The 23,065-nt window shown below is 51.7% G+C and overlaps 2 protein-coding genes across 6 annotated transcripts in view; one reads left to right on the top strand and one right to left on the bottom strand.

Moving 5' to 3' along the window:
* The window catches only part of DOK1 (docking protein 1), a 19,606-nt gene extending 9,123 nt beyond the window's left edge, over positions 1 to 10,483 (top strand). Inside the window, exons 2-5 of the mRNA XM_034426044.3 lie at positions 3,821 to 4,117; positions 5,615 to 5,711; positions 6,005 to 6,177; positions 6,406 to 10,483. Coding sequence (XP_034281935.2) covers positions 3,821 to 4,117; positions 5,615 to 5,711; positions 6,005 to 6,177; positions 6,406 to 7,419 — 1,581 coding nt within the window. The 3' untranslated portion in view covers positions 7,420 to 10,483. The remainder of the gene's footprint in view (positions 1 to 3,820; positions 4,118 to 5,614; positions 5,712 to 6,004; positions 6,178 to 6,405) is intronic.
* On the bottom strand, positions 7,966 to 23,065 carry M1AP (meiosis 1 associated protein). 5 transcript variants are annotated; one of them, XM_087875388.1, is made up of 10 exons: positions 22,787 to 23,065; positions 20,458 to 20,741; positions 17,617 to 17,802; positions 16,364 to 16,538; positions 13,722 to 13,898; positions 12,423 to 12,570; positions 9,414 to 9,555; positions 8,981 to 9,190; positions 8,739 to 8,882; positions 7,966 to 8,469 (listed from the first exon to the last, which is right to left on the bottom strand). In XM_087875388.1, exons 2-10 carry the CDS (start codon positions 20,707 to 20,709, stop codon positions 8,335 to 8,337), a joined length of 1,569 nt encoding a protein of 522 aa, XP_087731514.1. In that variant the 5' UTR covers positions 20,710 to 20,741; positions 22,787 to 23,065; the 3' UTR covers positions 7,966 to 8,334. The 5 variants fall into 5 exon arrangements, with proteins under 5 accessions (XP_087731514.1, XP_034281939.2, XP_034281937.2 ...); XM_034426048.3 differs by having other exon boundaries at positions 20,458 to 20,905; positions 22,787 to 23,001; XM_034426046.3 differs by lacking the exon at positions 22,787 to 23,065 and adding an exon at positions 22,130 to 22,304 and having other exon boundaries at positions 20,458 to 20,905.

Raw genomic sequence — 23,065 nt, 5'->3', positions numbered from 1 at the left:
TGGTGGATCCTCAGTTTAGTTGACTTTATTGTTAATTGCATCTTTCAGATTTGCTCAGAGTGGGAGTTCAACTGGATAGGCCCAGTTGAGGTGTCTGAAATGTATTATCTGGGATGAGTTTGAGTCTGACTCCCAATGAAGTAGGTAGGGCCTTTCAGATTTTATTAGATTCAGGTCCCTTCTGGGTTTTTAAAGTCACCTGGGAGGCGGCCTCTGCTTGGATCCATAGCGGGTGTCTGCTTCTCTGAGACAGGACATGAGCTGGTCGCTTCAGCTCTAAAGGAAGCCGTGGTGTATGCTCTCCATTTTAGGGAGGTTGCAGAGAAGTTGGTTAAGGAAAAGCCCCAAAGGATCTGGGAGGAAAGGGGTTATCTGGAGCCAGGTTTCAGGCTGGGATAGAGCATGTTTGTTGATGATCTTTGGCAGAGCAGGAATGGGGATGATGTAGCCATCCTTGTGTTCCTGATCTCTAGGCAGCCTTCAAGGCCGTGGATTACAGTATCCTTCTGGAAAAACTGAGGAGGTTAGAAGTGGTCCCATCCATTTGGTACTGGGGGGGGGAAGAGGTCAAGTCCACCGCCCCTCATTCGTGGGGGTGCCACAGGACTCCAAACTCCCCTTTTTAATGTATCTACATGACACCATTGGGTGAGGAAATGATACATTTTGACCCCATGATGGCTTTAAGATCCTGTCCCAATGCCTGAATGAGGTAGAACATACTCTGGCTCAATCCTGACGCTACTGAGCGGCAGCAGAAATCTGGACTCCTGGTTCTGGGGATTTTCCATGTTTTATTTTAGATGGGGCTGCATTTCCTCATTCAAGACTGGTGTGCCGTTTGGGGGTTGTCTTAGAGCTCCTGCTTAAGGGGCAGGAAGCTGCAGAGTATCATTAGCATATTGATGATATCTCAACTCTTGGTGACGGATGATCTCACCCAGTGGCTTCATTTTAAACAGGAGAGGAAAGAGTATTTTTAATTTTTTTTTATTTTTATTAAATTTGTATACTGCCCTTCTCCTGCTGGACTCAGGGCGGTGCACAGCCAAAATAAAAAACATTCTAATACAAAATTTAAAATTTGTTAAAAGAATTACACAACTTTGGCCCAAAATTTAAAACATCGCAACTAAAACCCATAGACAATTAAAAATCTAACATCTCAAAAGGGGGGGGGGGTTTACGCCAGCCCTGCTTGGTGGAAAAGAAAAGTTTTTAGGGCACAGCGAAAAGCCCGGAGATATGGTATCATGCGTATCTCCGGGGGCAAATCGTTCCAGAGGGCAGGTGCTGCCACAGAGAAGGCCCTCCCCCTGGGGGTCGCCAGCCGACACTGCCTGGCTGACGGCACCCTGAGGAGTCCCTTTCTGTGGGAGCGTACTGGCCGGTGGGAGGCTATCAGCGGCAGAAGGTGGTCCCGCAAATACCCAGGCCCTATGCCATGGAGCGCTTTAAAGGTGGTAACCAACACCTTGAAGCGCACCCGGAAGTCCAACGGAAGCCAATGCAGCTCACGCAGGAGAGGCGTCACATGGGAGCGCCCCCTCGCTCCCATAATCCCCCGCATGGCCACATTCTACACCAGTTGGAGCCTCCGGGTGCTCCTCAAGGGGAGCCCCATGTAGAGAGCATTGCAGTAGTCCAGGCGGGAAGTGACGAGTGCCTGAGTGACTGTGTGTAAGGAATCCCGATCCAGAAAGGGACGCAACTGGCGAATCAGGCGAACCTGATGAAAAGCCCTCCTGGCCACGGCCGTCACATGCTCTTCTAAAGACAGCCATACATCCAGGAGGACGCCCAAGTTGCGAGCTCTCTCTGTGGGGGCCAATAACTCGCCCCCAATAGCCAGCGATGGCACCAGCTGACTATATCAGGACGCTGGAAGCCACAGCCACTCGGTCTTGGAAGGGTTGAGTCGAACCCTGTTACTCCCCATCCAGATCCGCACGGCCTTTAGGCACTGGGACATCACTTCAAGGGCATCGTTGGGATGGCCTGGGGTGGAGATGTACAGCTGAGTATCATCAGCGTACTGATGGAACTCCACCCCAAAGCCATGGATGATCTCACCCAGCGGCTTCACATAAATGTTAAACAGAAGGGGTGAGAGGACCGACCCCTGCAGCACCCCACAAACAAGGCGCCTGGGGGTCGACCTCTGCCCCCCTGCCAACACCGACTGCGTCCAGTCGGAGAGATAGGAGGAGAACCACCGCAGAACGGTGCCCCCCCTCCCAACCCCTCCAACCGGCACAGCATGATACCATGGTCGATGGTATCAAAAGCCGCTGAGAGATCTAACAGGACCAGGATAGAGGAACAACCCCTATCCTGAGCCCTCCAGAGATCATCCACCAATGTGATCAATGCCGTTTCCATGCTGTGCCCAGTCCTGAAGCCGGACTGGAGTGGATCCAGATAGACAGCTTCATCCAGGTACCCAGGAAGCTGTCGCGCCACCACACTCTCAACAACCTTCGCCACGAAGGGAAGGTTGGAGACCGGACGGTAGTTAGCCAAAACAGCCGGATCCAAAGCGGGCTTCTTGAGGAGGAGCCTCACCACCGCCTCTTTCAAGGCAGGTGGCAAGACACCCTCACTCAAGGAAGCGTTGATAATCCCCTGGAGCCAGCCTCGCGTAACCTCCTGGGAGGCCAGCACCAACCAGGAGGGACATGGGTCCAATAAACATGTGGTTGCGTTCAGCCGCCCCAGTATCCTGTCCACGTCCTTGGGAGCAACAGGGTCGAACTCCTCCCAAATGACATTCTCAAGACCGGCCTCCATCATCCCGTCTGTACCTACCCAGTCAGAGACCAAGCCTTCCCGAATCTGAGTAATTTTATCGTGCAGATACTGAACAAAATCCTCAGCGCGACCCTACAAGGGATCCTCCCGCACTCCCAGATGGAGGAGGGAGCGGGTCACCCTAAACAGGGCAGCCGGGCGGTTATCTGACGATGCAATAAGAGCGGAAAAATAGTTAGATTTTGCTGCTTTTATCACCACAAGGCAGGTCTTAATATGAGACCTCACCCGTGTTTCCAGCACTTCATCTCCCTCAGCTCCTCAGAGAACCAAGGAGTCAGGTAAACTTGGCGACGGGTCAGAGGCCGCAAAGGCACGACTTGGTCCAAAGCGTCAGCGGCTGCTCTATCCCAGGCAGCCACTAGCTCTTCAGCTGAGTCATGAGTCAGAGCCTCAGGAAATGGCCCAAGCTCCATCTGGAACCTATTAGGATCCATCAGGCGCCTGGGGTAGAACCATCTGGTCTGTTCCGCCTCTCTGCGGCAGGGTGTGGCGGTTAGAAAGTCAAGCCTAAGGAGGGAATGATCCGACCATGACAAGGGCTCAATCGCTACCGCCCCTATCTCAAGATCATTCGTCCACTGCCCAGAGACAAAAATCAAGTCCAGAGTGTGTCCTCCTGTGTGAGTGGGTCCATGAATTAATTGGGTAGCGAGCCCTGTGAGTGGTTGAGGGCTGGCTCTCTAACTCCTTATCAACACCAATTGAGATCGACCTTGGAGAAAGGAGCTGAACTAGTGCCAGGCTGAACTCGCTCCAAAGGATGCCGTGGTCGCTGAAGGCGGCTGAGAGGTCAAGGAGAGCGAGAATAGTTGCAGTGCCCTGTTCCCACTCCCGCCACAGATTGTCCATGAGTGCCACCGAGGCTGTCTCTGTCCCATCATCAGGCCTCACTCCGGACTGAAAGGGATCCAGGAAATCTGTTTCATCCAGGACCCCCTTTTTTCCTTTTTGCTGCCCTCCTTTGCCCCATTCTTGATCTGCTGTCATAGCCTGTCTCTGTTTGCAGCGGTGGAAGAAAAGCTGGTTTGTGCTGTACCCAGCAAGTCCTCATGGAGTTGCCCGTCTGGAGTTCTTTGACTGCAAGGAAGGAGCTGCTCCAGCTGACCGGATCAGTACCAAGAGGCTGGACAAGAAGATTGTGCGGCTGGCAGATTGCGTGAGTGTGGCTCCTGCCCTGGACTGCAGCCCCAAGGAGGGCTTGGCTGCCTTCTGCCTGGAGACCAGCAGCCGCACCTACGTCTTTGCCACCGAGCCACAGGAGGCGGCTGACTGGGTGGCGAAGCTCTGTGAGGCAGCCTTTCTGGTGAGCGGAGGTTGTGAAGGGGGGGAGTAGCTAAAGCGAAGGGGGGGAGTAGCTAAAGCAAAGGTAGAGCTAAGCATTCAGGATGTAGAGCAGTGGTGATATCTGAACCGGTTTACTACCAGTTCGCTGGCCATGAGCAACAAAAGGAGGCATGGGAAGGTAAGTAGAACAGTGCGGGGGAGGGTGATCAGCTGTGGCGCATGTGGGAACCTTTTAAAAAACTTTTAAAAAACTTTTTTTACTATTGGCTCAGGCGAATAGGTAGTAAAAAATGCTTTAAAAAAGTAAAAAAAATGGTTCTGATGATCGTGCGGCAAACTGTGATCATTGAAGCCTTTTTTTTTACTTTTTTAAAGCATTTTTTTACTACCTATTTACCCGAGCCGGTAGTAAAAAAATGCTTTTGAAAGGTAAAAAAAAAGGCTCCAATGATCACAGCTATGCTGTGCTGATCGTCGGAGCTGGTTTTTTTTTACTTTTTAAAAGCATTTTTACTACCTATTCGCTCAAACTGGTAGTAAAAAAATGCCTAAAAAGTAAAAAAAATAAAAATGGCTCCAACAATCAGCTGAGCGATGCTCAATCTTTGGAACTTAAAAAAAAACTTTTTAAAGCATTTTTAACTACCGGTTTCGGAGAACTGGTAGTAAAAAAATGCTAAAAAAGTAAAAAAAAAGTTACAAAGATCCACATTGCTCAGCTGATCGTCGGAACTTTTTTTTTTTACATTTTTTACTACCAGTTCAGCGAACCAGTAGCATTTTTTACTACCGGTTCAGGTGAACCAGCCCTAACCGGTAGCATTTCACCCCTGGTGTAGAGCTACCCACACAGGATGACTTTTGGGATGGGAAAGTGGAAAAAGGGTAAGGCCATCAGAGCCAAAGGGAAGGAGGGAAAAGAAGCTCCTGAGAAGTTGACAGGTAGCTTGGTACATGCAGAGGAAAGTGGGGAGTGGGGCTGAGTGACCGAGCTGCGCCCTATTTGCCCCGTTATGAGAGTCCTCCAGAATTTGGATCATCAAGCAAAATGTTCTGGGTTTGGTCAGACCGAAATTTAGCACTATGTCTAATTCTGGGGACCTACTTTAAAAAGGGTTCAGCCAACCTGGAACGAGTTCCTGGAAAGGAATAAGCTGGATCAGGAGTCCTGGGAGAAGACAGTGAAGAAAGTGCTTCCCCCCTTCGAGCGTCTGGAAGCCCAGAGCTATTAGCTCTCATTCTGGAGTGCTGGGCCCAGAGACTGTTAGGGGGAGCTTCCAGTGGCAAGACTGGCACCATCTGTTCATCTGGAAAGCTCTGGGTTGGGGAGCTTCATTGGATTCATGCAGAGTAGATCGATCGACTTGAGGGCCCCAAAGATCAGGATTTGAACTCTTTGACACCAGAGCAGTTGCCAATCCTGTCAAGACTCTGGGCAACTGAGGAAGAATCGGTTCTTTTTGCTGAAGTGCCAGGTAAGGGCTGCCACTGAGACCTTTTATGCTCCTCATCACAGACTAACCCTGGGAAAATGACCCCATCTGCTACGGAGACCGTTGGAGAACGGGACCTGGAAATGGCCACAAACTCCATTTACTACTCAAGAGAAGAAGGTAGGACTTAATGGCTGAGTGTGGCTGGCATGTAACTTGGATGGTCCAACTGGTCCCCCTTGGAAGCTTTTATTCAGTGGCAGCACTATATGTGGGCTGAGAGGTGGGATTGCTTCTGGTTTTCAAATTGGACCCTGCCTTGGGAGCTACTGAGGCGGGCAGGAAGTACAGGGTGCTCCTGGGTGGCATGGCATGTGCTGTCCCACCCCCCGTTCTGCAAGGGACGGAGTTGCAGTGCCCGGTTGCCTCCCTGCAAGCACAGCCGTCCACTCTGACTCTCCCCTTGGCTGTAGTGAATGAGTTCTGGGTCACTGTGCAGAAGACTGAAGCTGCTGAGCGCTGCAAGCTGCAAGGGAGGTATGTGCTGAAGGCCTCTTGGAACAAGCTCATCCTCAGAGAGGCCCCCTCCAGCCTGCCCCTCTACACATGGCCCTATCGCCTCCTTCGCAGATATGGCAGGGATAAGGTGAGCTTGTCGGGCAGGAAAGGAATTGGGCCCTGGGGTTTTGTCTTGTTCCCTCCCCCCCGCCCCCCCCGGAAGACCTGGGAAGCAGGGTAAAGTTGGACTCACGAGCCACAGGGGGACAAACTTATCCCCAGCACTTGCTTTGCGAGGGTAGGCTCCTTAGGGGCTGCCCCCCTTGCCCTGGGGAGGCCCTGGCTGACCACAGAGCCCCACGCTTCTCTTCCACAGGTAATGTTCTCCTTCGAAGCTGGCCGGCGCTGTGAATCCGGTCCTGGCAACTTCACCTTTGAGACCAAGCAGGGCAACGAGATCTTCCACATGGTGGAGGCTGCAATCCAAGCTCAGAAGGCCCAGGTAGAAGGGCATCGGCAAAGCAGCAGCTCCCTTGAGATGGAGACCCCTGGCGTCTTCTCCCTCCAGAACGCTGTGGCCAACTCCCTCAGCCTGGAGGGAGAGGGCGCTACTGCTGCTTCGGAGAGACGGCCGCCCAGGTGCACCTTGGCAGCCAGGGCCAGCGTCGCTGGGGAGGGGAAGGAAGCCGCCATGCCCAAAGGGCAAAACCCATGGCCGAGCTCTTCGCTGCGGCCCTCCCTCTCTGGGATGGCTGGCTCTGTGGAGGACACCAACAATGTCTACTCTGAGCCTCTGGATGCGGTGAAGGGCTCGCGGCCAGACTCCCTCTACGCTGACCCCGTTGACAGCCAGCGTCAGGAAGAAGGGCCAGGCCGGGGCTCTAGCCTGGCGGAGGAGCAGCCCAGGCCACGGACTTGCGGGGTCCAGAGCGGCAAGCAGCACATCTATGATGAACCTGAGGGAAGAGCCCTGTGGCCCACCCCCACTTCGGCCGCCATCTACGATGAGGCACGTCTCCCCTGCGAGGCCTGGCGGACTCAGGGCTTGGAGAGCCAAGCTGGCTATGAGTTGCCGTGCCTTCCTGGAACCGGTGATTATGCTGTCCCTGCTTTCCACCAAAAGGCTGGGCTGAAACCCCCCAGGCCCAGCCCTGCTCCCAAGCCTCCCCGGGTGCACAAGAAATCCGCTCAGCCAGAGGCCAGCAAGACCAGAGCAGCCCCCACCCTGGGCCCAGAGGGGGTCTGTAACAGCAACAACAGCAACAACGGCAGCGACCCACTCTACAGCCGTGTGCTCAAGCCGCCCTCGGCCCTTGGCCCTTTGGGACCCGAGCAATCGGTGGACGAAAGCCGGCCAGCCGCTGTGTACGAAGACCTGGGGGAGATCTGAGAAGGGACCCTGAGCTGGGCTGGAGCCAGAGCAGCCTTTCCAGTGGGACCTTCTTCTGCAGGCTGCCTGCTGGGGAGGGGGGCTAGCCATGCATACGCCTTCTTGGAAGAGGCAGGCTGAGACCCCAAGTGACAGCAATCTTGTTGGGCAGCAAAGGCTGCCTCTTCCATGAGGGCCCTAGCCACTGTGTGGGAATGGCCTCCAAAGGGAGGACGGACCCCTGGGGAGCACACAGCCCCCTCCTGACCCCCGGGACATCGCTTCTTTGGGACTGCAGTCTTTGGCAGTAAGCCCAGAAAGCCTGACAAGCCATTTAGGAGGTTGCTGCTTCCTTTGGTTGCTGCAGAATACTGGGGAGAGCCCCTGCTGGCCCACTGCCCCCCCCTCCCCCCAATGTTAGAGGCAGCCTGCATGGTGGGCTGAGGCTTCCGGCTCTGTGCCCAAGGCTGTCCTGCCTCTGCAGGAGGCTGAGAAGGGCTCCTGTGGTAGCAGAAGTCATGCTGGGGCGTTCGTGGGAAGGAGCTGAAGGAGACTCTCACTCGCTCAGGCTGTCACAAGGAGGTTTATTGACGCAGAGCAGAGGATGTGGCTGAGCCAGGCCGGAAGAGGGCTGAACAACAGAAACCAGGAAGTGCCACAAACAGCCCCTCCGCCTCCTTCCCCATGGAGCCCAGGCTGGGGGAAGTGGGGAGAAACAGGCAGGTTGGCCCCAGCTCCTGCCCGAGGCTTGCGGGAGCATCCCACACACACCCCGTCCCCCCATGGAGTCTTCTGGGCGAGGGTGGGGAGGTGCAGGCTGCTGCCAAAGAAACCGCCGTGGGGCTCCGGCTCTTTCGGCAGAGGACGACACCGGCTCTGTGGCTGTGAAGAAGGCAGGGTGTTCCCTCCATGGCCAAGAAGCGTGGGCAAAGGCTGCTACATCTTGGACTCTGGGATCGCCTTTCCTTGGCTCGGAGAAAGGGGGAGGCTGCCGGAGCCAGCAGGTGGGAGGGCCACCTGCAGCGGGGCCACTGTGGCCCTGGCCCTGCTGGGATGCACACGACCCCCCTGCTGTGGGGGAAGAACCACCGTCACTGCTGGGGCAAAAGCTGTGTGTGTGTGTCCTGCCCTTCCTGCTGTTGGGATGGCAGGAATCCTGCTTTGTTAATGACAGAGCCCATCCCAAAGGCTGGAAGGTGCCCCGGGTGTTAGGGCAGAGCCCTGGTGCATTTGCCCTTCTAAGCAGCCATGTTGGAGCCCCCCTGCCTCCTAGGCTGGTTCCTTGCTGCCAGGCCCACATTTGTCCCCGCCCTTCCCCCATGTCGTGTGCCCCTTGGTACCTGGCGGGGCCACTGCCTTGGTGCCCAGCGCTGAACCCGGGAGGCAGGCAGGCGGCCCAGGCACCTCTTCAAGGCCTGGTACAAATGACAGGTTGCCTGCAGGGGATCGTAGCTTGCCTCAAACTCCAGGCCACCGAGGATGCCCTGGAGCGGAAGAGGCTACGTCAGTGCCCAGGGGAAGGCAGGGGCGGGGTGGGGTCAGGGTGCCCCTTTCCCTCACAGCCAGGGTTCTCGTCATTTACCTCCATTTTAGCGAGTGCTGCTTCTGGCAGGTCAGCAGGGAGGAGAGGGAAGCTGCAAGGCAGAAGCAGCTCTCGGGCCACTACCGGGCGCAGCAGTAGGGTGCAGGAGTCTGAGGGCAGCAGGACCTGGAAGGTGCCGGCTGAGAGGCCTCCACTGAGATCTGGCCCACTCCAGGTCTCATATTTGGCAAGCAGCAGCCATTTCCGCTTCTGGAAGATGAAACCGATGTGCGTTGTGCCAAAACAGAGTGATGCTCCTGCCTGGTGGGCGTGAGGTGCAACTGACACACAGCCAGCAGTATGGCTGGTCTGCCTGCTGGAGAACCTGAGGAGGTCTCCCCTCTGCCCCAGAAGCTGGGTGGCTTCGGGGATGTTGGCAAGGTGGCCTTTCCACACACACCCCACACCCCACCCCACCCTGCTTAGGACTCACTCGCAGACAGTGGCAGAAGGCTTGGAAACTCTGCTGGTTGGTCTCCAGTTCATCCCAGCTCAGTTGCCAACAGCTTGTGGGCCTTACGACTAGAGGGAGACCAAAAATCATGGATGCACAGACTCCATCAGCTTTTAGCGCCCTGCAACAGGAAAGATTGTCACTGGGGAGGAGGTGACTGCCACCCTCGTCAAGCTGCTGGCTGGGGGTCCAGGGAAAGTTCTAAAGGAGATCTCTGAGAGGAGGCCACTCAGTGGGGACTGAGAACTCCTGCTGACGAGTGAGCCCAAGTAGAGGCAGGCTCTGTGGCCCCTCCTTCCCCCGCCTGTCTCAGTGGGGGCTGAGCCTGGAGGGAGGGGCAGGAGCTGTGCAGACCCCCGCTTCCCTCTCCTGAAGGTTGGGGTGGCTGAGAGGACTGACCCTTGCCTTACAAATATGGCTGGCTAGGTTGAGGGTGGGTTGGAGGAAGCAGAGGTTTATCACAATTTTTTTTTACTCCATCTTCTTTAGGGTGAAGGCTGCTTCCAGAAGGGAGGGAGCAGCCTGTGCAGAGGGTGGGTTTTCTGCTCTTCTAGAAATGGTTAACTGAATGATCCAAAGGGAAAGGAAAGGAGGAGGGGAGGGAGACAGGTGGGCTCCAGGTGGTTCAAATACTGCAGAGCCTCAAATGCTGCAATTGGTACACAGCTTGCATAAATGCTTGGAAGTGGAGGGCAGACTGCCCCCCCCTTCCTGGGCAAAATCCTCAGGCTTGGCTGGAGAACGTGGCTGAGCTGTAAAACCAGAGTCCTTGGCCAGGCCTGCAGGAGGCACCCACTGTGGCAGCCTCCCCTCCAGTTTCCTTCCCTGAAATGGACATCCCTGACTCACCATGCAGGTTAGGTCTCTGGTCCCTTTGCGTGATCTTAGATTTATCTACAGCTGGGATGGGTTCAGCCCTAAAGCGAGGACCAGCCCGTTTGGGGAAGAGGAAGAGGAAGCAGTGCAGGAATGGAACGCCAATTTCAGCAAAAGGGGCTGCTCCAAATTTTTCAAAAGAACTTTTCTGTAATAAACCTTGAGGTTCCTGATTCTTGCATGTCTACTTCATTGCTTCCAGTCCAGCCAGTGGGGAGGGCTTCTTCCAAAGGCCCCTTTCCAGACGGCCCCTTAACATGCTTTCCTCAGGCTTCAACGGGTCTCGGGGGTACATTGGGCTTGCCTTTTGTGCTGCTCCATGGGCTGAGCCTGACTGCACCTGAGCGGTGTATGCAGGGCCCTCACTGGTGGGCCTGGTCTTCCTAATTCCTTCCATAAATATTACTTTGAGAGCTCAGATGTGGGGGCAGCTCTACGTGGCCCATTCTGTCCGTGGTGTCCCCTGTCAAAAGCAGGGCTGTCGGTTCTATAGTGCACCACTGCTTCTGCCAGGAAGGACTGCACATCCATGCTCTCCGTGGGAGGGAGGCAACACCCTTTTGCCTTGGCAAATGGCATTCTAGGAACTGCCCGGAATACTTTCCAGTGCTGCCACTCAGTATATTTGACACTGGGGCGGAACAGGCAAGAGTTCTGCTACTTTCCCTTTGGGGACACAGTCCCAGAAAGGCCACTAAACCAAACTCTGTCCAGGTGCTGGCTGGCCATTCAGTGTGGGAAGGGAGGATGCATGGAGAGAGCTCTCCCATCTTGGCCTGCTCCCATCCAACTGGTCATTTAGGCATCCCAAGAGATGCCCAAGGTGCCTCACCTTGCTTGTCCAAATGTTGCTCTGAGCAGAGAGATTGTGATGGGCTTTCCTTCATCAGAAAGGGAGGGAATGCCCCATGCGCCTTCTCCACATGCTGCTGCTCTTAGACAGTCCCAGAGGGAAGCGGTGTAGATTGCCTCATTAGAGAGGCAAATGGGAGCTGGCCTGCCTGGGCTGAGGAATTTGCCACATGCTGTTCTTAAATTGTGAACTGCTTTGTTAAGAGAGGCAGACTGAAGCTTGGCTGTCTGGGTGCTGGAAATTACGCCAGGGTGATTTTTCTGCTGGCTCGGGACTTGAGGAAGGCGCAGCCATGAGGAGGAAGAGCCCTTCATGAGAGCAGCGTAGCCCCCAGGATGCTGATTCTTGAATAAACTAAAACCATGTGACTGGCATGCCTGCCCGTCTCCCAGCCCAGGGTTAAAAGAAAAGGGTGCTGGATCTGCCATTCCTTGCAGCTCACTTTCCAGAGAAGGAAAACTGTTATTCCACACTTGGAAAAGTAGGAGTTCCCTGGCTGACGCTTTCCTTCCTGACTGCAAAGCCACTTCCGTTCCTTCTGTTTTAGGAGAAGATCCCTTTCCCAAACAAAACTGAATTTCTAATTTATGAAAACAGTAGTATTGCCAAAAACAGCCAGTAGTTTCCCAGCTACTATGCTGTGATTTCTCTGCATTGATGCTACTGTGCTACTGAATGCTCGCTGAAGTGGGAGAGGAGGCCTCTCGAGCACCTTCTCTTAGTGACCGGGGCGGGGGAGGGGGGATGGCATTGCCAGCCTCCTGCACACACCACCTTGACACAAGCCTGGGCTCACTACAGGTCTGCCATGCATCTGTCTAATGATGTGTGAATATGTTTTAGGTTATGAGTTTTGGGATATAAGACAAGTGGTTTCCAGAAAGACTGTGGTCAGTCCTCCGTGAAATTGATACTCTTAACCACCAATCCCTCCCCCCACCCTCAAGCATGTGATGTACAACCCAGGGATCTAGTCTATCACAGACCGTGGAGGGGCAGTGCGCAGAAATGTGCCTGCACCAGATTTCCGCCGGGGGGGGGGGAGGGAGGGCTATTCACAGCTCTAACCGGGCCATCAGCAGCAGTATTATCAAAGCACAGCAGGCTGCCTGTAGGCCAGATCTCTGCTGAATGAAGAGGAAACCCCCATATTAACAGCAGAGCAATTAAATTTGTTTCCAGGCAGGGCTGGGGAAGAGTCATCCTTGTTAGGAAGCAGGTGTGGTGACAGTCACAGTAACCCTCACCCAATCAGGTACCTGAGGACTCTCAGTCTACGTGGGGCCAGGCCAGGTGCCATCCAGAATGGACTGGCAGCATTGTCCATTCCTGCTGTTCCACCCTCATATGCGGCAGGAAGCTGGGCAGGGCTGAGAAATCTTTCCTGGACATCACACTTCAGCCATGCTGTAGAGGCAGGAGAGCAGAGCAAAGAGCCAAAGTGGCACATCACTGAAGCAGGTGTGTGGGTTTTGTCTCTTTGTCCAGCAACCCATTAGCCCAGAGTTTCCTTTGTCCAGCTGATCTGGGGGGGTGTATGTGGAGGGAGGGGGCCTCAGCCTGCTGGCAGAGCACCTGTTGTGCTGCGGGAGATTGCCCCTGCTGCCAGCAGAAGCTGCGGTGGGAGCAGGCAGGACTAGTCTGGTGAAACTGACGCAGCCGGTAGAGCCTCCTTTCCCGTAGGGGTCAACCAGACAGCTTGAGGGATCACCCTTGAATCAGAAAGGACTTTCCTGATCTTGTTCCTCAGATGGCCCAAACCCCATTTCAAACTGCTTAAATTGGTGGCGTGAGCAAATTCCAGAGATGGGAAGAAGTCCTTCCTTTGATCTGTTTTTCCTCTTCAATTTTCAACCTTGCAGAATGATCCCACTCCAGAGAGATGAATTATTTATAAATTAAACACATAATTAAAACGAATTGAAAAAGAACATCTGCCACTGGATAAAGAAGACTTATATTTTTGCATCTTTTCTGTTGTTGTAGTCAGTGCGTTCTTGCCACTTTTTCAAAAATGTAATAAACCTTATTTGGCTAGAAAATTAAAATGAAAGAAAAAAAACGGAGAATATCCCTTTCCCCCACCCGAGGCCTGGAATACGGCAGATGTGACATGAATTTGAGATCTAGGGGAATTTAGATGAAGAGCCTGAACCCTCTACTTTTCACGTAAGGGAAGGTAAAGGAATATCCACATATAAAGCATTCTCTGGGACGTGGCCCTATTTATCCCTGAGCCTCTCCTTCGTGGGACAGCCCATCGGGAGCAAAGAACCCTCGGATGCCCTTACAGATTCTTTTCCTAGCTTCTCTGTAACAAACGTTGCACTGACTCAGAAGTGCACAAGAATATCCTGAGAGCCAGGAACAAGGACACGTTAATGCTCAGTCTCTGGCAAGAAAACACAGTATGTGTATTATCCTGGACAGTACATACAATTTCTTGCTGGTCCCTTCTATGGTTTACTACTTTTGTTTATTGTAATTTATTTGCCAAGAAAACGGCACCAATGTGTCACGGATGCCCCTGTCGGCACCTGAGGGCAAGGGTAGATTACCTGCATTGGTGCTTGGTGCCTCAGAGCGGGTGGTGGTCCTGGCAGGCAGGAGGAGATGAAGGTGCTCTTGATCCGGAGCATGGTCATGCAGCCAGGCTTTGAAAAAGTCCTCTAAGGCCACCACATCGTTCTCCACAGTGTGTAGATCAATCTCTGTGTTCAAGATTGTGGTGCTCTCTGCAAGAGAAGATGAGATTAAATAGGACATCATCAAAAGGGTACAACAAAGAATGCTCTTTCTGCACCAACTCAGAAAGCTCAGACTGCCCAAGGATTTGCTGATACAGCCTCTACAAAGGAATTATTGAGTCTGTCATTTGTACGTCAGTGAATGTCTGGTTTGGCACAGCAAACAAACATGACAGGCACAGATTTCAACCAACAGTTAGGACTGCAGAAAAAACAATTGCAACCAGCCTGCCTTCCATTGAGGACCTGTGTGGGTCTGAAAGAGGGCTGAGAAAATATCTACAGACTCCTCACATCCTGGACATAAACTGTTTTAACTCCTCCCCTCTGGACAGTGCTATAGGACATTGCATGCCAAAACAACTAGACACAAAGGCAATTTTTTCTCTTATGCCATCACTTTGCTGAATACTTAATTCCCACAGCACTATTTTATGCCTAAGGATATTTACCTATGTAGTAGGGCTGTACTGCTATTGTCCTTCTCATCTTCCGTATTATCTTCTATTGGTATCTTATGGTTATATTACCTTGTTGTTTGTACGTACACTTGTTTATATGTACATGTTGGTTGTATGTTTGTATGTACACTGATTTTATTATTTATTTATTGTTTGTATGTATACTGAGAGCTTATGCCCCAGATACGAATTCCTTGTGTGTTCAATCACACTTGGCCAATAAAGTTCTATTCTATTTTCTATTTCTATTTATTTTCTATTTTCTTCTATTTTCAATTATTTTCTATTTCAATTATTTTATATTCTCTATTCTCTTCTGTTATTTTACTCTATTGTATGCTATTTTATTTTATTGTATTGTATCATGTATCTCGTATCGTATCGTATCCTATTGTCAGGTCCTCTGCTGGGACACTGCTATTCCTATGGAGGAGTGGGGAGGAGGCTATTGGGGTTGCATTCTCTGCATGCTTTTGCTGTAATTGCATGGGATTCAGTGAGGGGGGCTATTTTGAAGACAGATGGGCTTCCTCCCAACAGGTTCCAGTCTGACACCAAAGTCGCTGCGTCCTGGGGATGAACTGCTATCAAGCTAACACTTCAGAGTTCTCAAAACACCTATGCAGAATTGTATTGGCTACCGGTGGACTGGTGAAAAGGGGTGGGGTTGGAATTGGGAAGAATAGCTTAATGCTTTGTGCTGGAACTTCAGATTCCGTCTGACTTCTCCGCAATCACTTTCTCTCAGTGAAAGTTTCTTTTGATACCTAATTATTTCAAGAGTCATGCTTTCCTAAGGAGATAGGTGAGGCAGTTTTTTTACATTAGGCAGAATCTGAAGTTCCGGTGCAAAGCATTAAGCTATTCTTCCCAATTCCCTATCCTATCCTATCCTATCCTATCCTATCCTATCCTATCCTATCCTATCCTATCCTATCCTATCCTTTCCTTATCCTTCCTAAAAGCAGAGAAAATTGGGATACAGAGAATATGCACCTAAAAAATGCCCGGGATAGGCAAACACTACTTTGGGGTCCATTAATGGAACCAAGAATCTAGATCAAATTTTACAATAATTAGGACAGCACTGAACAAATGATAATTACAGCTGGTCCTTGAGGTTACAGCTATATTGCAGTGCCCTTGTGGCCAGATGATCAAAACATGGATATATGGCAGCCTGCTTGCATTTACAGCCCATCTCAGCAGCCGCAGGGGAGAAAAGAGGGCAAGTCAGCCAGGGTGGCTGCATGGTGGGCGGCAGCACAGTGAAGAGCAGCCTCTTTCTCAAGTGGTCATCAAGATATTAGAGTTGGTGAGCCTTATGATCATGTGATAAAGATAGATTCAAGTCTAATGAGATGCAAAGGGTCCTTTGGATTCACAGGTGTTTGAAGAGAGCAACAGCCTGGTGCCAAAGATTCTGATTATTCGTATAGATTAATGGGATCAGGGCTAGCAGGGACTAATGAGATCTTGGCGTAATGGTGTTGACACAGCATGAAGCTGGAACAAAATATTTCAATAGGTGGCAACAATCTGCTGCTATCCAGTTGATGGCAACAATCTGCATCTTAGTCCATTTTTACAGATTCACTCTTTTGAAAATGAAAAAAAAATCTGAATCAACTCCAAAATTAACAGTTGAACAGCTACCTTTATTAGAACAGCTAAAATGCACTAAAAATTGTGGCACGCACACTTCAGGTTCTGCATCAACAGGTTGTTACAAAATGAAAGAAATGGTGGACAAGTGAACAGGGGCTTTCCCCCACTTGCTCTGGCAACGGGAGCAGCCAATTTTAATGCCAGCCTGCTTTTTGTTTTGAGATTTCAAGAATGGATGAAGAACAGCTGATATTGTCATGGGTTCTAGGACTCAGATTCCATTTCCGGAGGAGTTTTGTAGACTGAATGCATTCATCAGAGTTAGGTGTAGCCGGTGTCAGGTTTTCCAATTTCTAGGCATAAATGTCAGGCTGCTGTACTCACCCCCACTGCTGCTGGATACTTCTCCGCCCCACTGTGCCCCAGAGAGTTCCTGGATTGCCCGCTGAGAAACCTCGACCACCTGTAGTTGGTGGAGGCTAACCAGGTCAACATCCTGCAATCCAGCATTCAGTTGGTTGGCTATTTTTCTGCTGGGCTGGCTAGTCAGGATTGTAATCTGGAAGAAAAGTCAAATCATAGCAGTTTAGAGGAGGGTTCACCATACTAATCGACAGCACACTCACGCTCCTCATGCTAACTGCTCCAAGCAGAGCCTGGCATGATGGCTGCTCACCAGTCCTTGTCATGCCCAGTGAGCAGCTACAATACCTGTCAGATGCATTGGAGAAAGAGACTAGCTCAAGCCCCTATTTAGTTAGAAATCTCACAAAATCTCCTTGGTCCAAAGTTGCCTTTTATTAAGCTAGCCTACTTCCCAGGGTTGTTTGGGTTTTGATGGCCTTTAAATAATCATGATTCAGCGACACCTCAGATTGTTGATCACCATGGAGGAAATTTTCAGTTATAAGCCCTCCTGGAACAGGAGGCTTTGCTTAATCACTCAGTCTTTGGTGGAATGAATGATTGCAATGCACTTTGTGTGGGGCTGACCTTAAAGAAACTCTTGATCCAAATGCAGCAGTCTGAGCAGTTACAGCCGCTTCTTGCTGGGCCCACCACAGCTGTCGGAGCTGCACTGGTGACCAGTTGGCTTCTGGATACAAGTCAATGCACATTTAAAGCCCTTCATGGTTTAGGCCTACACCATTCTGCACATAATTGTAACGTATTGTAAGATAAGGAATTGTATGCTGCTTGGGTTGGATCTGATTAGAGCAATTTATAAACCTTGTAAATGTAACAATAAATCTCTCCCAAAAGGTGGAGGTGGCCATTACAATTGTTATTTTCTTCTAGAAAAAATCATTGTAGAAATATGCAAAAACATTTCTGAGCATCCATTGGGTGGAACTGTGCAACCAACTCCAAGAACTCCCAGCAAACTTTTATCCAAAATATATACTGGTTGCTATTGCCCAAAGCCTTATACCTGAGTTACCCAACAGGTCACTGTTACCAAAGAATAATAACAGGGTTTGCTCATGACACCCCCATGGGGGATGCTGGTTAGGGTTAGGATCCTGACGATGGCAGAATTTTGTTGATGACGCTTGGGCTATTCTGCCTTGTTTCTGCTTTGGGCCCATCTTCAGATGCGCTGGACCTCTGCCCTTTCGGCTGTGCCCACTTCTTACCTCCACAAAAGAGCTGCTTAGAGAGGCTCCGGTCATGCCTTGACCCGTGTACTGTTTGAACTGCTGCAATCCATCCAGCACCGCTTGAACCACAGCCTCTTCTTTGGGCTGGAACACCCCTTCTTTCGGCAAGGCACCAAGCTCTGCAAAGCAGCTCTGGAGCCGAGCAAAGCCTCCTTTAAGAGCCTGTGGGGAAAATGGGAAAGAAGTACAGATTACTTTCCCATTTCCAGATATCCCGGCGAAGAGGGCACCTCAACCACTACCTGCACGACAGCATCATGGCTGGAACTGAGAAATGTTGCTCAAACGTTACCTTGATACGGTTTACATGAAACTACGCTTGAAATCAGCAGAAAATGTTGCAGAAAGAAGTTACCCATGTGTTTGGGGCTAAATATGTTTGTCTGAAAACTATGTTTTATATCAGAAAAAGTTAAAAGGGGCTAGATGTCATAATGCACCAGAGAAAATGTGACACAGTGGGAAGTAAAAACCATTGCAACATTCCATTAATGGAATGTTGGGCTTTTCACCTTATTAAAGAGGAAGGGACAAAATAAGAAAGGTGGCACTTAAGCATTTACACATCAGGAATGAACTTGTCTCCTTCTTTGTCCAAAGGAGGACGTGAGTAAACAAGGGGAATGCTACAGATATAATAACCCTGATTTTAGCAAAGCTGAATCCCAGCTCCTGGCATGAGGTTCCTGCTGAGATCCAGACGGCTCTCACTCTGCCATTGTTTAGAGCAGTCCTGGGAACTCTTCGCACCTTTGGTGAGACTGCTTGCTTCATTCCATCCAGTCTGGTTGGCTTGCACTCTTATCACCTTTCCTTGGCTTTATTGTAAATTATTTGTCTTACTGTTGTGAGTCATCCAGAGATGTTGGGAATCGGGAGGTACATAAGTTTAAATAATAATACCGTAACTCCAACACATCTGGAGCAGCACTTGAATACCATTGGGATATAGACAAAATCATTATCAGTCAATTGCAAAAGGCAGTTTTACTTGGAGCAGCTTACGTCAAAAGAGACAATAAAAAAGGTAAGAAAGAAATAAAAGGGCAAGATCATATCCTCGTCGACCCCGAGGCGCCTTGTTTGTGGGGTGCCACAAGGGTCGGTCCTCTCGCCCCTTCTGTTCAACATTTATGTAAAGCCGCTGGGTGAGATCATCCATAGGAGCCTTGATAGTACAGTGGTCTACGCACCCTGTTATTAACACAGCTGCCTACAATTTACTGCTGGTTCGAATCTCTCCAAGGCTCAAGGTTGACTCAGCCTTCCATCCTTTCTAAGGTAGGTGAAATGTGGACCCAGTTTGTGGGGGCAATAAGCTGACTTTGTATAAATATACAAAAGTATGAAGGCTATTGCTTAACGCATTGTAAACCGCCCTGAGTCTCCGGAGAAGGGCGGCATATAAATTAAATTTAAAAAAAAAAAATCCGTGGCTTTGGGGTGGAGTTCCATCAGTACGCTGATGACACTCAGCTGTACATCTCCACCCCAGGCCACCCCAACGATGCCCTTGAAGTGATGTCCCGGTGCCTAGAGGCTGTGCGGGCCTGGATGGGGAGAAACAGGCTTCGACTCAACCCTTCCAAGACCGAGTGGCTGTGGCTTCTAGCATCCCGATATAGCCAGCTGGCACCATTGCTGGTTATTGGGGGCGAGTCATTGGCCCCCACGGAGAGAGCTGGCAACTTGGGCGTCCTCCTGGATGCACGGCTGTCTTTAGAAGAGCATATGATGGCCATGGCGAGGGGAGCTTTTTATCAGGTTCGCCTGATAAGCCAGTTGCGTCCCTTTCTGGATCAGGACTGCCTACGCACGGTCACTCAAGCACTCGTCACTTCCTGCCTGGACTACTGCAATGCTCTCTACATGGGGCTCCCCTTGGGGTGTACCTGGAGGCTTCAACTGGTCCAGAATGCGGCCACGTGGGGGATTATGGGAGCGACGGGGTGCTCCCATGTGACACTTTTCCTGCGTGAGCTGCATTGGCTCCCAGTGGTCTTCCGGGTGCGCTCCATGGCTTAGGGCCTGGATATTTACGAGACCGCCTTCTGCCACCAATTGTCTCCCACCGGCCAGTGCGCTTGCACAGAGAGGGCCTCCTCAGGGTGCCGTCGGCCAGACAATGTCAGGGGGAGAGCCTTCTTTGTGGCGGCGCCCGCCCTCTGAACAACTTACCCCCAGAGATACGCACGATACCGGACCTCCGGACTTTTCGTCGGGCCCTTAAAACCCACTTATTTCATCTAGCCGGGCTGGCTTGATCCCATCCTTTGGTTTTAATTTGAAATTAATTTTAACTGAGTTATTTTAAATTGTGGCCGACGTTATTTAATATCTTTTAAACTGTTTTAATTTTTGTATGTTGTGTTTTTACTTTGGCTGTCCACCGCCCTGAGTCCTGCTGGAGAAGGGCGGTATAAAAATCAAATAAATAAATAAACAGCAGACTTTCAAATAAGGGATTAACACCAGACAAACAATCAAGGAGAAAAGAAATGAAGACTGGAGCGGGCAAAGAATGGCATCACACCCAAACATAGCAAGATGGGCGTTGGGTATGAGATTTACCACAACAAAAGGTAGCCACCAATTCCAAGACCTGAGTATTTTAGGCCTTTGGGCTGCCAACCACCATGAATATAGAAACACTAAACTCCATAAATGTAACCCATAAAAGCTCCCAAGCAAGAGAAACCAGATTCCCAAAGGAGCAAAGGTTACATAAGAGCTAGCACTAATGAAAAAATAGAACAGGGATCTTCAGATATTTTACTCTGCTGTAGATGGGCTTATGTGTGTAATGGGAGCACTCACCACAAAGGGCAGCAGGCATTCCTGCTGGTTCTGGACCACGTAGAGGCTGAATGAAGGGATGCGGGGTGAGCCTGTCAAACTGCAGGCTAAGCAGAAGACATTTTCCAAGGCTTCACAGAGTTTGTGGCAGGTGTTGTCCCAATGGGGAGGATGGATGTCTACTACCAGGATTCGCAGAGATTGCCTGGAACGAACAGTGGTGGCGGCAGGACATTTCTCAACAACACTAGGTCTTTGCCTTCCGGGACTCATGGTTTTCTGAACGCAATTGAGATTGCGGCTGTCTGGAAAGTAGAAGTCAAGGGCTGACTGTTTTCACAGTGCACTGTCACTTGTGAAGATAAATATAGAGGATGCCAGAAAGAGAAATGTTGGAGGGGTAGAAGAAGAGCAGCAGGGTGTAAAGACCAGCAGCTCCATATCTGATGCGTGTGGGGCAGCACCCCGCCTGTCGTGAGAGAGGAAACCATGACGTGTGAATGTGGGCATTATATGTGATTCCTACCTTCAGGTTTGTTCTATTCAGTCTATCCAAATCTGTTTATATGGCCACTTCCAGGATTCTTGGCTTGAATAATTAAGGGGAATTCTTGTTGGGAATTTTGGGTGCTAGTCTCAATATATCTGGGGGTTCTTCCATACAAACCTACAATTCCAAAACAATTCTTATATATGCACAAGCTACGTTTAAACACTACATTAAGCCATGGTTTGATCACAATTTTAATTACCTGGGTTCACAAATAATAATATTAAGCCAACCTCAAATCAGAGTGATTTGTGAACCCAAACACATGGGAAGTTAATTCCAAACTGCCAAGAGAACCACCTGATGGTATTTTTTTTTCAAGACCAGGGCAGCCCAACCAGGAGGATTGTCCAGGGAGTCTTTGAGAGGAGATCTTGTGCCACATCAGACCCTACAGAAAAGAGTATCTGTAGCTCAGGGCTGAGGTATGGGGGCCTTGATATTCAGAGCTTGGTGCATATGACTCTAACATATCAAAATAGGAGCAAATCCTGCTCCCTTCTAGCCCTGATGATGTGATCTAGTTTGGCAGTGAAATATCTGCCAGAAAACCACCAAGCGTAGAGAGCACCAAGGACCCCTGACATCAGGCCCTTCTCATCCCCTCAGTCAGAGCTAGGGGTGCATTTGGAGGCCGCTCATGGATTCGCCTTCCAAAGATTTAGACTAAGAAGCCCATGTATATATAGGTGGGCTGTGTGGGGGTAGGAAGAGATGCCTTTTACAGACCAAGTCAGGGGCTTTTTCCTCCAGTGCCCAGGCGCTGGTCCTCGGTGGGGCACAGAAGAGGGAAGCCAGGTCAGAGCAACCCATTTGGGGGAGCCCGCCCTCGCACCCCCAGCTCAGTCAGTCCAGAGGGAAAAGCCTGGGGGGAAGGCCCGGGCCTCGGCCTTCTTTCGCCGGGACGAAGGGTGGTCGAGGAACGGGCCTTTGCCAATCGGCGGAGCTGCTGCCGCCGCCGCCCCGCTTTCTCGGGATCGGACCAAACCAAACCGGGCTCCTGAGAAAGGCCCGGCGGGAGAGGCCGGGCCCTCCGCTCCGCCTCCCTTTGTGGGAGCCGAGCCGAGAATCGCGGGTGGGGACGGGCAGGCCTTCTTTCCACCCCCGGGGAGGGCGGCTGTCCAAGCGGGGCCGGCGACCCACCCCCTCCTCCTCCTCTCCTGCGGGGCTGGGCGGAGGGACGCGCTTCCCCCGGGCGGCGAGGAAGTTGCGGGCGAGGAAAGGCCGGCCCGCCTCAAGAGTGGCCGCGGCTTCTGCAGCGCACCCCCCCACCCCACCCCCCCGCTGAGCAGCTCCTTTGCCCCCACCCCGCCCTGGCAATCGCCTCCCCACCCCTCCGCCGAGCCTTCTCCCGTTGGAGGCGGGGGAGTGCCAAGGATACCGCTGCGAGCGGCTGCCAGAAAGCGGGGCCCTGTCCCCCGCGCCCGGAGATGACAGGCTCGGAGGGGACCCCCGAAGGCTTCCCTTTAGCTTGCCAGAGGGATTCCTGCGGGAGGGACGGAGGGAGGGCGGGGGGGAGGCGGCACCCCGGCGGGGAAGGGCAGAGATCCCCGTAAGGAAGATAACGCATAGCAGAAGGTTGTGGGGGGAGGGGGGGGAGGCCGAGACCTCGGAATCCCAGGGAGCCCCGGCTTTTTTGGAGGGGGGCGGCAAGCGCAAAGCCCCGCGTGGTTGCTGGGCAGCAGCTCGTCCAGGAAGATTCCGGTGCCTTCCTGGATCACCAGCTACCCTTGTCGTGAGAGCTGCTAGAAAGGTGAGGCAAAGCCCGGCCGGTTCTGGGCTGCAACAAGGGTCACTCACAAGGCACGTGGCAGTGTGTCAGGAGAAGTCGTCCTTCAGTCCTGGAAGGGAAACGTGTACCAAGAGCTCCTGGGGGTTCAGGCCCCTGTGGGGATGGAAGCGGCCAGAAGGGCTGTCCCGCAGAAGAGCGGGCAGGCTGGTTCAGAGCCCTTCCAGAGGATGGGGGGACAAGGCGGCCCTGAGCTCCAGTTCATTGGGGCTCCGCAGGAGCAGTCAGCTGGGACCCTCTGCCCTGCGGGGGGCGGGGGGGGGGAAACCCTTCTCTGCATGAGGCTAGCC

Source organism: Pantherophis guttatus, chromosome 8 (genome assembly GCF_059756535.1).
Source record: "Pantherophis guttatus breed Tessera chromosome 8, ASM5975653v1, whole genome shotgun sequence".
Taxonomy (NCBI): domain Eukaryota; kingdom Metazoa; phylum Chordata; class Lepidosauria; order Squamata; family Colubridae; genus Pantherophis; species Pantherophis guttatus.
The sequence above is the reverse complement of the archived record's forward strand: the minus strand, read 5'-3'. Positions and strand labels throughout refer to the sequence as shown.

Excerpts from the sequence above, each read along its gene's own strand:
- M1AP (XM_087875388.1), bottom strand. The coding sequence starts at position 20,709 with ATGAGTCCCGGAAGGCAAAGACCTAGTGTTGTTGAGAAATGTCCTGCC. Across the intron at positions 17,803-20,457 it reads AATGCCTGCTGCCCTTTGTG|GCTCTTAAAGGAGGCTTTGC; the intron begins GTGAGTGCTCCC and ends TTTTCCCCACAG. Across the intron at positions 9,191-9,413 it reads CCTTCTGCCACTGTCTGCGA|AAGCGGAAATGGCTGCTGCT; the intron begins GTGAGTCCTAAG and ends TTCATCTTCCAG.